The sequence below is a fragment of the Lepidochelys kempii genome, chromosome 1 (assembly GCF_965140265.1).
Source record: "Lepidochelys kempii isolate rLepKem1 chromosome 1, rLepKem1.hap2, whole genome shotgun sequence".
NCBI lineage: Eukaryota > Metazoa > Chordata > Testudines > Cheloniidae > Lepidochelys > Lepidochelys kempii.
The window spans coordinates 47,228,238-47,240,630 of NC_133256.1; the positions used below are offsets into that span (position 1 = coordinate 47,228,238).

General features: G+C 43.0%; 1 protein-coding gene across 14 annotated transcripts in view; it reads left to right on the forward strand.

Moving 5' to 3' along the window:
- The window catches only part of FRY (FRY microtubule binding protein), a 373,522-nt gene that overhangs the window by 332,256 nt on the left and 28,873 nt on the right, over positions 1-12,393 (forward strand). For all 14 annotated transcript variants that reach the window (XM_073341316.1, XM_073341418.1, XM_073341299.1 and 11 more), the window contains 3 exons: positions 236-436; positions 4,599-4,760; positions 7,999-8,165. In XM_073341316.1, the coding sequence (XP_073197417.1) occupies positions 236-436; positions 4,599-4,760; positions 7,999-8,165 (530 nt within the window). The remainder of the gene's footprint in view (positions 1-235; positions 437-4,598; positions 4,761-7,998; positions 8,166-12,393) is intronic.

Genomic DNA, 12,393 nt, shown 5'->3' on the forward strand with positions numbered 1-12,393 from the left:
TATTAATGTAACTTTTATTTCCATCTTTATTACTCTTATGTCCAGGTGGAGGCTTAGAAAGTTTCAGTAGTTTCTGGTTACTTTATTGCTTAACAAAATTGTGATCATATAAGATCAGTACTATATTTTTATATCAAAAACATTCTTCTGCTAGATTAGAACAAATTATTAGTAATTTTGAGAATAATTGTATATAATATCATAGGAAACAAGTTGAGCCTGCATATGTTTTCAGGGTGAAAGTATGGACAATTTCAACTGGGGAGTGCGCAGACGTTCTTTAGATAGTCTGGACAAATGCGATATGCAGCTTCTGGAGGAAAGCCAGCTTTCAGGAAGTACACCCAGCCTAAATAAAAGGAACCATGAGGACTCCGATGAGTCATCAGAGGAGGAGGACCTAACAACAAGCCAAATATTGGAACATTCAGACCTAGTAAGTAGTTAATTTACCTTTTGTTAAGAATAGATAGATTTTTTTTAATAAAGTGATCTTTTAATGTCCTGTTGCCTAAATGCAAACTGATCAACTGGGATGCCAAATGTCATGTAACTGAGTGCTTTCTAATGGCTCACTTGTCCTTTAACTGAAAATGGAAAAGAATGTTGATGAAAGTACTAAACACAGGAAGTGTCAGATCTGATAAGTAGCACTTTATTCAGCAAGCTATTAGTTTTGCTTAAATGGCCAATGTTAAATCCTTCAGATGTATAATGTTTATAAAATGTAGCAGGCATCCAATTTTGAAAAATTCACCTTTGGGATGTTTAAATATGAATAAAAAATTGAAAGATTATAAAATGAAAAGTATACAAGCTGAAACAAGCTAATCAACAGCCTTGGGAAGGTAGCATTAGCACAGTGTGTGCATTGCATTCATATATGAAATGGCAAAAAACTTTGTTAATGCAGAGATAAAGTTGCCTGGTGTAGCTCATGCCCTTCCAGAATGTCAAGTACAGCAAAACTCAAACTTCTGGAAAACCAGGAAATACAGAGATAATGTAAACACCAAAACAACCTTAACTCTGCCCTCCCCTTCCCCGTCACCACCGCCAGGACCTGGAGCTGGCAATAGTCACTGGGAATGATCTGCATGCATTCCATCTGCATTCACTGTGTTAAGTGTAGCTGTATTGAATGGTGGAGGAGTAAACTGGAGTAGCTTAGAAGATCTCTGACTGTGATATGAGGATATCTAGGTCTGAGTCCTCCCTCCCCACCCAAGTGTGTTATCAAAGGAAAGAAGTGCACATGTATCTTGAGGTTCAGTCTGCATCATTTCAGTATAGAGTTGTGTATGTTGTGTCAGCAGCAGGGCACAGGGATCTTCTTGAGATAGGTATTGTCAGTAGTGAGGTCGGATCAGAGAGCAGTCTGTGGATTTAATAATAGGGGTATAGGTTGAGATGGTATCAAGTGTGCAAGTGTAAAGGGTTTGTAAAAGGATATGAAGTTGTTACATTTTACAAGTGTGATATTCCGTTGGGGGAGCCGGCTTAGTGCTTAAATGTAGGGCAAGTGCAAGTAGCGCCTGTCCATTACACTGAAAAGACAGAGTGCGAACGTGTGCATTATGGGTGTATTGGGCATGCTCAAAGAGGAAGAGTTACAGTTGTGTTGATGTTTACCTGAACCCTGTATTCCTTGGTTTTCAGAAGTATGAGTTTTGCTTAACTCAGGGTTTTGGAAGGGCATAAGCTGTCACCAACAGCCTTAACTTTGGGTGTATCTACATTTCAACACTACGGTGGCACAGCTACAACACTGCAGCTGCATCACTACAGCACTTCAGTGTAGACACTCAGTGCAGCAATGGAAGGGGTTTGTCACAGCCGGGTCTTGGGCTGCCAGACTAGTGATCAGTGCCAGAGTCCACACTCATGAGACAAGAGTCAGTAAGGTCAGGATATAAGGAGATCAGAAGGAGACAAACTGGAGATCAGAACCATGAATCAGATGCTAGGAGTCAAGCGAGGTCAGGATGCCAGGAAATCGAGCTGGGGGAGCAGGAGCAAGAAGCACAAGACTCATAGTCCAGGGCAGGGTGGACCCAGTTGTTCAGATAGCTTTCTTTTCCTGCTTTAAGTAGGACCAGCAGGCTAATCAGCAGCTCTGGGACTCCACCAATGGGCCCTCAGGGATGGAACCTCAAGCTGGGGCTGGGCTTCATGGATCCTAGGGAAGCAGTTGTCAGCAGGCTGCCAGGAGGAGTGTTGGAGCGGGACTGCTCCCATGAACCTGAGTCATGACAGAATTCTTCCATTGCTAAAGTTAATATACCTCCCCAAGAAGCAGTAGCTAGATCAACAGAAGAACTCTTCCATCAACCTAATGCTGTATACTCCAGGGGTTAGGTCAGCTTAATTACATCGCTGAAGGGTGTGGATTTTTCATACCCCTGAGAGATGTAGCTATGCTGATGTAAGTTTTCAGTGTAGACCAAGCCTCTGTGTTAACAGTTTTTTGCCATTTAATTTCCTAGTTTTTTAAACAGAAAGAGAAATGTTTGTTGGTAGAAGTTAGTGGTCATTTAGACGGTTGTAGTTCTCACCTAGGTTTGCAGCTGAAAGGCTACTGTGGCTAGGTAATAATCAAAAAAAGTGCTTCTGTATAGAGCTTTTCATCAGTAGATCTGAAAGAACTTTACATCATTGTCCACATTTTACACAGAGGAAACTGAGGCACAGAGTGATGAAGTGACTTGCACAAGGTCACCCAGCAGGCCAGTGGCAGAGCCAGGAATAGGCCCAGCCTAGAGGTCTTTCTACTAGGATATACAGTTGCTGTGTGATTCCTCTGTGCTCCTTCCCTCATCCCCCATATATTTTGTTATAGTGGAGTGGGGATAATGGTCATGCTTTGAAATGCGTAGCTGCTAACAGAGCCAGTGAGGCAAATCTCATCCATGGTCTGTGTCCCAAAACCTTGAGAGTTTTATTACATGGTTGTTGCAGTAACTTTAAGCATGTGAGAGAATACTGGTGTGTCTCTCCTTCTCAACCCCTGCCCCCACCAATCCCTGCAACATTTCCAGATGCCCTCTCCTGTTCCCATCTAATTAAGCCAATTTCCTCTGCTACCCCTCATGTTCTCCAACCCTTCCCATCTTCTCCCCTCCCACATCCCCTAATTTTCACCCCTCCCTCTTACCTGAGCCCCCCAACCACTCTTCTCTCCCCTGCCACCAATTCCCATGTATACCTTATGCCTAATATCCTCCCTGACCAAAACAACTCTGCCCTATTCCCACCTACTCTTACACCCCTAATCGTCTTGCCCCTCCCTTTCAGACTTCAAAGTGGCCCATTCATCTCAAGGAGATGTTTTCAGCTGAAAGAGAATACCCCAGGGGTAGGCATACAGCCTGAAACAATAGCTCTGAGACCTGTGAACTGCTCCATTCCAGTCAGTGAGCATTCCCTTCCTTCTTCCCAAGGGTTGGAGCATTTCTGATATGTGTCAGCAAGCATACACGTTCTCAGCTCCTCACCCCGGCCTCAGCACTATGTCCCTACTGCATGCTCCAAGTATGCCTGTTCTAAGCGCCCCACCCAGAGTGGCAGGGCTTCACACGGGGAGGGGACAGAGAGGAAGAGGGACTCAGATACCCCAGATCCTGGCTCATACACAGAAGGGGAGAATGTGGGGTGGACAGACCCCCAGCCCTCTTGCCACTCACCCCAGTGTGTCCCTCTCCCTCACCTGAGCCCCCCAACCCTTCTTCCCCCTTACTACCCATCCCCATTTATCCTTCTCCCCTCAATGCAGTCCTAACCCCCTCTCACTCCTATTTCCCCCACCCATTCCTCTACCCCATGAAATGCAAGCAAACATTCACATATCTCCTTTTTATGAAAATATGAATACATATGAAGATGAATACAAAACATATGAATTATATTCCCCTCAAATTAAAAAGAAAAATCTGACAGCACCCATCCATACTTTTCCAAATTTCTGCCCAAGGTGGGACTTGATCTGACAGTGGCTGGCTGGCTTAGAGTCCAAGGACTATTGCTTATCCCCGTGAACTGCCCAGGAACTTTAAAGGTTAACAATCCTGTTAAATCCTCTTTCCCCACATGCTCTGTGTAATTTCTTTAGCATATCAGTGTGCAAGGTTTGCAATGCTCTAAACAGGAGCTAAAAAATCTTTTTGAAATAACCTTTTAATTTGAGTTCACCCCAAAGTGCTACGCATTCTGTTGGGATAACCCTTGAGTATTGGACACCTTTGTGGGATGATCTGAGCCTTGGTTTGATCTCTGTCTGTGAGCAAAAAAAGGTTAGCAGAATCTCTCAACTCTTAGCAATGCTGTTTTTTTTCCAGAAGCTGTATCCTGAAATCCTTTGGTCAAATGGCCCCAAGTTTGGTCCATTAACAAAACCCCATGCTCCCATGAGGCACACCAAATTTCAGTTTGCATTCTGAGTGACCATGTAGATTTTAGAGCACTTAGAGTCAAGCTTTAACCAGAAACCTGGTCTTAACCTTAACTGTAGCAGGGCTGTCACCTTGGTATAATAAAAAGGCATGTGATAGAGGAGCTTCACAACTGGTTCTATTATTATTTATTATTATTCTTTTTAACAGATTATGACTCTTTCCCCCTCTGAGGATACAATTCACACGGACTCTCTTTCTACATCATGTGATACAACCTCAGCTGACCCGCATCATTTTAATACAAGAACATCTAGCTTTGAAGTGTCTTTGCCCAACATGAGTAATCACCAGGTGTCTGAGGGATCTAAGGTGAAGGAGATTTGAGAACTTTCTGATTATACTTTTCCTTAAATGAACTTTTTTTTAAAAATAGCTTATTTTTAAAATGAGGGGTTTGAATGCAGGGGCAAGTATGTTTTCTCTTCCCCTAGTAGTATAGAGTGTTTGTATGTTTTATATATATCTATATATAGGTATATTTTCACACACTCTTGTGTGAGCCAGACACTTCTTTTTTTTTTTTTAAACATTTGTCTCTTTCTATTTTGGTCTTTTTAAATTAAGTATTTTGCATAGTATGAATGCCACTAACTAATGGCAAGATAAATATATGAGTCTCTGAAGTTGCAATGCTTGAGAAATACTCCTAATGTTCTTAATGCTGATTTTTATAGGATGATATGCTAACTGGGAGTGTGGGTGTATGCATGTATTTGTGAGATTTTTTTGTATGTGGGAACCTATTGTGCAGTTGTGTGCACTGGATTCAATTCTTGCCTTTTGGCATATTGTCAGAATGTTAAATGCCTAATTGCAGTATTATGTTAGATTTGCAAAACACTGTTCCATACAGCTGTCTGAAGTGAACCATGCCTGCAGACACAATTCTGTCATTATGAAAGGTTGGTAAAAGATTATCAATGTGTGTGTGTGTGTGTGGTGAGGGGGTGGTTAATTCTCTTTCTTTTTGGTAATACTTCCATAACAGTATATCAGCTGAACCTTACCCTTTCCTCCCTCCCTCCCACAATACAAAAGAAAAGAAAGAACAGGTGATACACATAATCTCAGATTACTCTAATATGTTTGTTGTATAATTAGGACATAATAGGGTTACCAGTCAGGCTTTTGTGGCTGAGTTGAGTACTTTTCACATAACAGGAAAATAAAAGAATGAGGCAAGGCAAGAAAATAAATGAGAGTGTGTTATTGAGTGGGCAGGGGTTGATAACATTTTATTTCAAGTAGCTCTAGTCAAAGAGATTCTGTTGCAGGCTACAATTACTGCCTGCTTGATACCAGTGTTTAAGGGTCCTTTTAATAGTTATTGATCTGTAAATTAAACTCATAGACCACTATTCATGGATGTTATATGCTACTTATATGCCTAATTTAAAAAACAGTATCATGAAAATTCATGTAATGTCCCTATCCTCATACTGACATGTTTGGTACAAAGTTGAATGCATGCGATCTGTAAAGGAGTAGAGAATGAAAACACATGATGAGCTGTTTGTAAAACTGATACACAGATTAGGTTAGTCCCACAACAGGTTTAACATTTATGAAATGCATAACCCAAGTTGATAGGGACCTTTCCACAGACAAGGTGGGTGAGATAGTATCTTTTATTGGACCAACTTCTGTTGGTGAGAGAAAAAAGCTGTTGAGCCACACAGAGCTCTTCCTCATGTCTGGAAAAGAGCTGTGTGTGACTCAAAAGCTTATCTCATCCAGTCTTTCATTACAAAAGCTTTAAACTTGAAGCTAAATAATTTCACGTAGTCTAGTAAAAGCAAAGCTCTACTCCCCCCTGGTTTCTTTATTCCTATATTTCCTACTAGCAGGTTAGCAATGCAGAGGAGGAATTGTTGCTTTTTATATAGTGCCAAAATTTGTACTAGGCACTTCACAGGCAACCATGTCAGTTTTAGACACAATGCAAGGAGTGACAGATTTTTTTAGACAAAGGAAACACAGTGGATCTCATTTACCTTGATTTCAGTAAGGCATTTGATACGGTTCCACATGGGGAATTATTAGCTAAATTGGAAAGATAGGGATCAATATGAAAATTGAAAGGTGGATAAGGAACTGGTTAAAGGGGAGACTACAATGGGTCATACTCAAAGGTGAACTGTCAGGCTGGAAGGAGGTTACTAGTGGAGTTCCTCAGGGATCGGTCTGGGACCAATCTTATTTAATCGTTTTATTACTGACCTTGGAACAAAAAGTGGGAGTGTGCTAATAAAGTTTGTGGATGATACGAAGCTGGGAGGTATTGCCACTACAGAGAGGGACCGGGATATCATACAGGAAGATCTGGATGACCTTGTAAACTGGAGTAATAGTAATAAGATGAAATTTAATAGTGAAAAGTGTAAGGTCATGCATTTAGGGATTAATAATAAGAATTTTTGTTATAAACTGGGGACGCATCACTTGGAAGTAACAGAGGAGGAGAAGGACCTCGGAGTATTGGTTGATCACAGGATGATTATGAGCCGCCAATGTGATATGGCCATGAAAAAAGCTAATGCAGTCTTGAGATGCATCAGGCAAGGTATTTCCAGTAGAGATAAGGAGATGTTAGTACTGTTATACAAGGCACTGGTGAGACCTCATCCAGAATATTGTGTGCAGTTCTAGTCTCCCATGTTTAAGGAGGATGAATTCAAACTGGAACAGATACAGAGAAGGACTAGTAGGATGATCCGAGGAATGGAAAATCTGTCTTATGAAAGGAGACTCCATGAGCTTGGCTTGTTTAGCCTAACCAAAAGAAGGCTGAGGGGAGATATGATTGCTCCCTATAAATATATCAGAGGGATAAATACCAGGGAGAGAGAGGAATTATTTAAGCTCAGTACCAATGTGGACACAAGAACAAATGGATATAAACTGGCCATCAGGAAGTTTAGACCTGAAATTAGACGAAGGTTTCTAACCATCAGAGGAGTGAAGTTCTGGAATAGCCTTCCAAGGGGAGCAGTGGAGGCAAAAGACATATCTGGCAGAATAACAAAAAAGTAGAGAGAACTGGGACTGAGCTGAACTTTGTTCAGGTTTAAGAATTGGACAGGAAAGAAAAGCCTCGGGAATATAAGGAGGTTAGATCTGGGATAGGGATCACTCAGGAAGCCAGTTGTGTTCTGAGAGATGGGAAAGGAACACAGGAGGTTTCAAAGTACAAAAAGAGGCTGTTGCATTTCCAAAATGGTGGGCGCACAATCCCTATATTCACTTTTTAAAGTGCTTTGGAGCCCTTCTGAATGAAAGTCATTCTGTAAACATAGGCACAAGACATGTTGATGAAGTTTCTTTAAAAACATCTTGATTAAGGGAATGGATTGTACAAATATATAGTTTCTGATCAAGAGTAACTTAATTTTAGTCTTTTTCATTTTCACTTTATATTTCTCTTGCTTAACAAATATTGTTAAATATACATTTTTTACATATTAGCTTGTCTGCTTATGAGTCAAAATGATACATTTTAAATTTGCTGTTTCCTCTAAAACGTTATTGCTGTCGTTTGCTTTCTCAGGCCGAAGCTGCACATGAAGAGGAAGATACAACAGTACATGAAGATGACCTTTCTGGGTCTACAAATGAACTCCCAGCAGCATTTGAATGCAGTGATAGCCTTAGCCTGGATATGACAGAGACTGAAGAAAAAGGGGACAGATTGTTGGAGCAGTTTGCTCTTGCCAGGTACTGGTATACTTGGTAGGGTATAAAGTTCTTCCACAACACATACTAAAGATGTAGCCATGTAATTAATTTCTTAATATGTCCTTATAAAGAATATATCCCCACTTGCTATGTTGGCCGCAACTGGAATAAAACTCATTGGAATTGAGGACTGTGGAGAGGACAACTCCGAAAAATATGTGTCTTCTCAACCAAATTTATCAACACTTGAAAAACAGGGCAAGACATTCCTCATAGCAGAAATTGTATAAGATTTGTGCATCCATCTGTACAGTTACATTGATCATGTGCACAGTACATTTCACCAAAAAAAACCCCAAAAACATATGGCTTGTATGATTAACATTCAAGAGTCAGATCATCCATGAAATCTCACCCCTTGTGTCTCAGGCGGTAGGGGGTGCAAGGATGTCATAACTCTCACCTTTTCATTCCTCCAATCCTGTGAGTGCTGTGCGCAGGGATCGTCCCTCAGCATACATTGGAACAACTTGAGGTTCTGGTACATACACACTGCAGCCTTTCTGAGCCATGTCTCCCACAGTTCTGCTACACTTGGGCTGCTCTTCTCTCTCTGCAGCTTCCAGTGGCAGTTTGAAGCTGCAGTGTGGCTTGTGCTGGCCATGCCCCTTTCTCCCGCTTGCCGCCAGATCCTCTGCCTCCATGGCAGCAGATAGTGATAGTTCACTTCACTCCCATCTCTTTTCTTTCACCTTTATTGTTCTGGCAGTTTTTTGAGCAGTTCGAGCATTTTGTTTTGTTTGCTTCAAGCACGATGGTTACAGCCACCTGAAGCCTCCACTCTGGCGGCTCCCTGCTGAGCTCCTCTACCTGTGTCAGGCATGGCAGAGCAGCCAGGCAAGCACAGGGCAAAATCCAAGTGATGCTCTATAAGCAAGGCAGCACTTTCAGGCTCAGCAAAAAAGCGAATTTTGTCCAGCCCGTTCCCAATCAGCTGACCCTACCTCTGCTAGGGCACAGGGTACTGAGTTGGGCAGGCCAGTTGGGTTCCTTAGCACCCAAGAAGCTATGACTTCATCATGAAAGAACCCAGCCAGGAGAGACGGAGCAGAACAGACAGAGGCTCTAAGGAGAAGGAGGACTTTATCCATCCTGCCCAAGGGGTAAGTCCAGGGGTAAACAGGAACGATAAGATAAGAACCCTACCCCACAAGTCCTGACCTAGGTCTTAGATTCCTTGGAGAGAGATGCCGGACTCATAAATAGCCTCTCACCCTCCCGGTCCAGATCAGGGAACTCCAGTAATGGGACCCCCATCTCCGACCCAGTGGGAGTGGGACTCTGACCGGGAAGACTCTGATAGAAAACTCTAGAAAGCTTTGGGCTCTGTGTAAGGCAAGCTGCAAGAGACTGCGTTCTGGCCATCCCTGGGTAGCCAGGCCCACAAAGTGTGCCAATAAGTCAAAAAGTCAAGAAAAGAACAAAAGGGGAAAGAAAAAGTACAAAAAATCCAGAAGACACTCAGCCTCCTCCTCCTCTGCCAAGGAATGAGCGTTTCCAGGCTCTGAATGTGAGCACGATTTGGGGAAAATGCAACAACAAAAAATTTTCTCCCAAGAAGTCTGAGGCCATATGCAAAAAGATTGTGTCTACCACAGATCCAACCTGAAGAGGCTCCTGAGGACAACCCAAAGTAAATACTTCCCTTCAGAATCCTCCCTCAAGGCTACAATTCCCCTGCACTTCGCCTTTGAGGATGCGATTAAAGAGTGAGGAAAACCCGACACGACAAGCACGTTAATAGATATGGTCTTATATTTTACAATAAGGATTTTACAAGCTATAGGAGCCAAAAAATTGTGTAGCTGAGGTTCCAGAGTTGGATGCTGCAGTAGCATCCTTAGCAGGAGATATGTTTATTCTGGCTGAAGGGCAATTCTTTCCTAAGGACCCCACAGATAGGAAAGTGGAGACCACTCTTTAAAAGAGACTTCAAGGCATCCTCAGCCCCTCTCAGAGCATCTCTCATATCCACATGGTTTGCAAGAGCTTCACAGTCCTGGGTGGAAGACCTCAGGGCCCTGAAGGTCAGGGATCATCCCAACTTCTGCTCTCTTCTCAAGAAAATCACCCTGGCAACAGCATTTGTGGCTGATGTTTCAATGGATGCAATGAGGTTTTCAGCCAAGACTGTGGCATCCAGCTCAGTGGCCAGGCAACATGTCTGGCTCCATCCTTGGAAGGTAGACACTCTGAGCAAGTCTTGTGTCCCTCCAAGTTCATAGGATCTCTCCTCTTTGGAGAAAAATTAGATAAGACTGTGACAGAAAATATAAGCAGTCCCTCTGAAATATAAGCAGTCCCTCCCTTCTCCATTGAGTACCTTCAGGAGGGAATACAAACATGCCTTCAGATAGAGGCTCTCCTTTCATTCTTCTCCCTCACTGAAGTACCAGAGGAAGCATAGCAGATACACCAAGGGAAAGTCCTGGTGCCAGAGTTCAAGCAGAAAGCCCAGAGGTTGGCCTGCAACCCTCAAAAGCCCATCCTAACAATAAGCAGATATGCCTCAGCCCGGAACAGAATCTAGGAGGCAGAATTTCCTACTTCTCAGAAGAATGGTTTGTATCAACCACAGATAAGTGGTAAAAGAGACAGTAAGTCAGGGATATTCGCTTGAGCTATGAGCTCCTCCCTCCCACCTCCCCATCTCCACCATTCCCATCAAGCACAAATTGATCCATAACTAAATCTCCCATCTCCTAGATGTAGGAGCTATGGAAGTTGCTCCCTCAAAAGAAAAGTTCTTAGGGTTCAACTCTTCATCGTTCAGAAGCATAGAGTTCATACTCTACAGGCTTCTTCATTGTTCAGAAGCATACTGGAGGAGTCAGAGCCATTCTAAATATCAAAAGGCTCAACAAATGGATGACAAAAACAAAATTCCTGATGGAGACCCTAGTTTCTGTGGTGACATCCCCGTGTCATGGGGATTTCCCAACTTCGTAGATCTGGTGGACAAATGTCTTTGTATCCCCATCCACCTGTGCCACCACAGACTTCTGAGATTTGCTTATGGCACAAAGCAATACCAGTAACTAACCCTCCCATTCAGTCTCTCATCATCCCTAAAGGTCTTTACGAAGATGCTGGTGGTCAGAGCCAGGCTCAGGTCACAAGGGACTCATCTATACCCCTGTCTGGATGATATTCTAATGAGAAATCTGACCCAACCTACAGCATGTGATGCAAACTCTGGACCTCCTGCAAGCCCACAACTTTGTAACAGACATCAAGAAAAGTTCCTGGATCCCATCGGTAAGGATACCCACCTGGGAGTGGACAGAGACAGCTCAGTGGCAAAGATCTACCAATCACTCAGCAGGTTCCAGAAGATCCAGGAACTCATCTCTGTCCGCACAAGTGCACCAAATGAACCATAGCTCAGTGCTTCCATCTACTGAACCTCCTGGTATCATGCACAGGGGTCACTCAGGTGGCCACAAGGCCTGCTATATGCATTCCCGCCCTTTCCTGGTAGGGAAAGTAATCCAAAAGATAAAATGGTGAATAAGTGAAGATGATTGTAATAGCTCCGAACTGGCTAAGGAGATTCTGCAATCTGATAGAGCTGAAACTGGAATCAACATGACAGCTGCCACCCAGACTGGACATTCTTTTCCAAGGCCCTTTTCTCCAACCAGACCATCTTCAATTGTCGGCCTGCACTGTTGCTGGAAGGAAAGCATAAACCATACTAGGCCTATCTTCCAAGTTGATCAGGATTTTATTTGCGTCCAGGAGAGTTTCCACAATAAAAGTCTATTCTTCCATCTGGACCAAGTTCAACCTTTGGTGCCAAGAGAGCAATGCTAATTCAAGAGATCCTTGAAATCTTGAAGAAAGTCTAGGATGAGTTAAAAAGTGTGAATAAAGATCGTCAGCCCAGCAGCATAGTACACTAAGTATTAGCCATTAGTAGAGTTCTAATTGCAGGATCCTCTGGCTTTTTGGCACAGAATCCCCAGATAGCTAGATTTCTCAGAGCAGTCAGGCTTTCAGGAGAGCACAGGGACTGTTTTCTCCATGTACATGCACCATTCCCCAGGGGGAATGTCCAGGAGACAGTATTTTAGCACCTCCTAAAGTAGGGGTAGCTCATTCCCCTATTGCACCATGTTGTTCCAGGAAGAATTCTTCCTCCCTGAGATAGAATTCTTCTGAGAGCTCCCCTTGGGACAATGCATCTCCACCCTCCACCTGACAC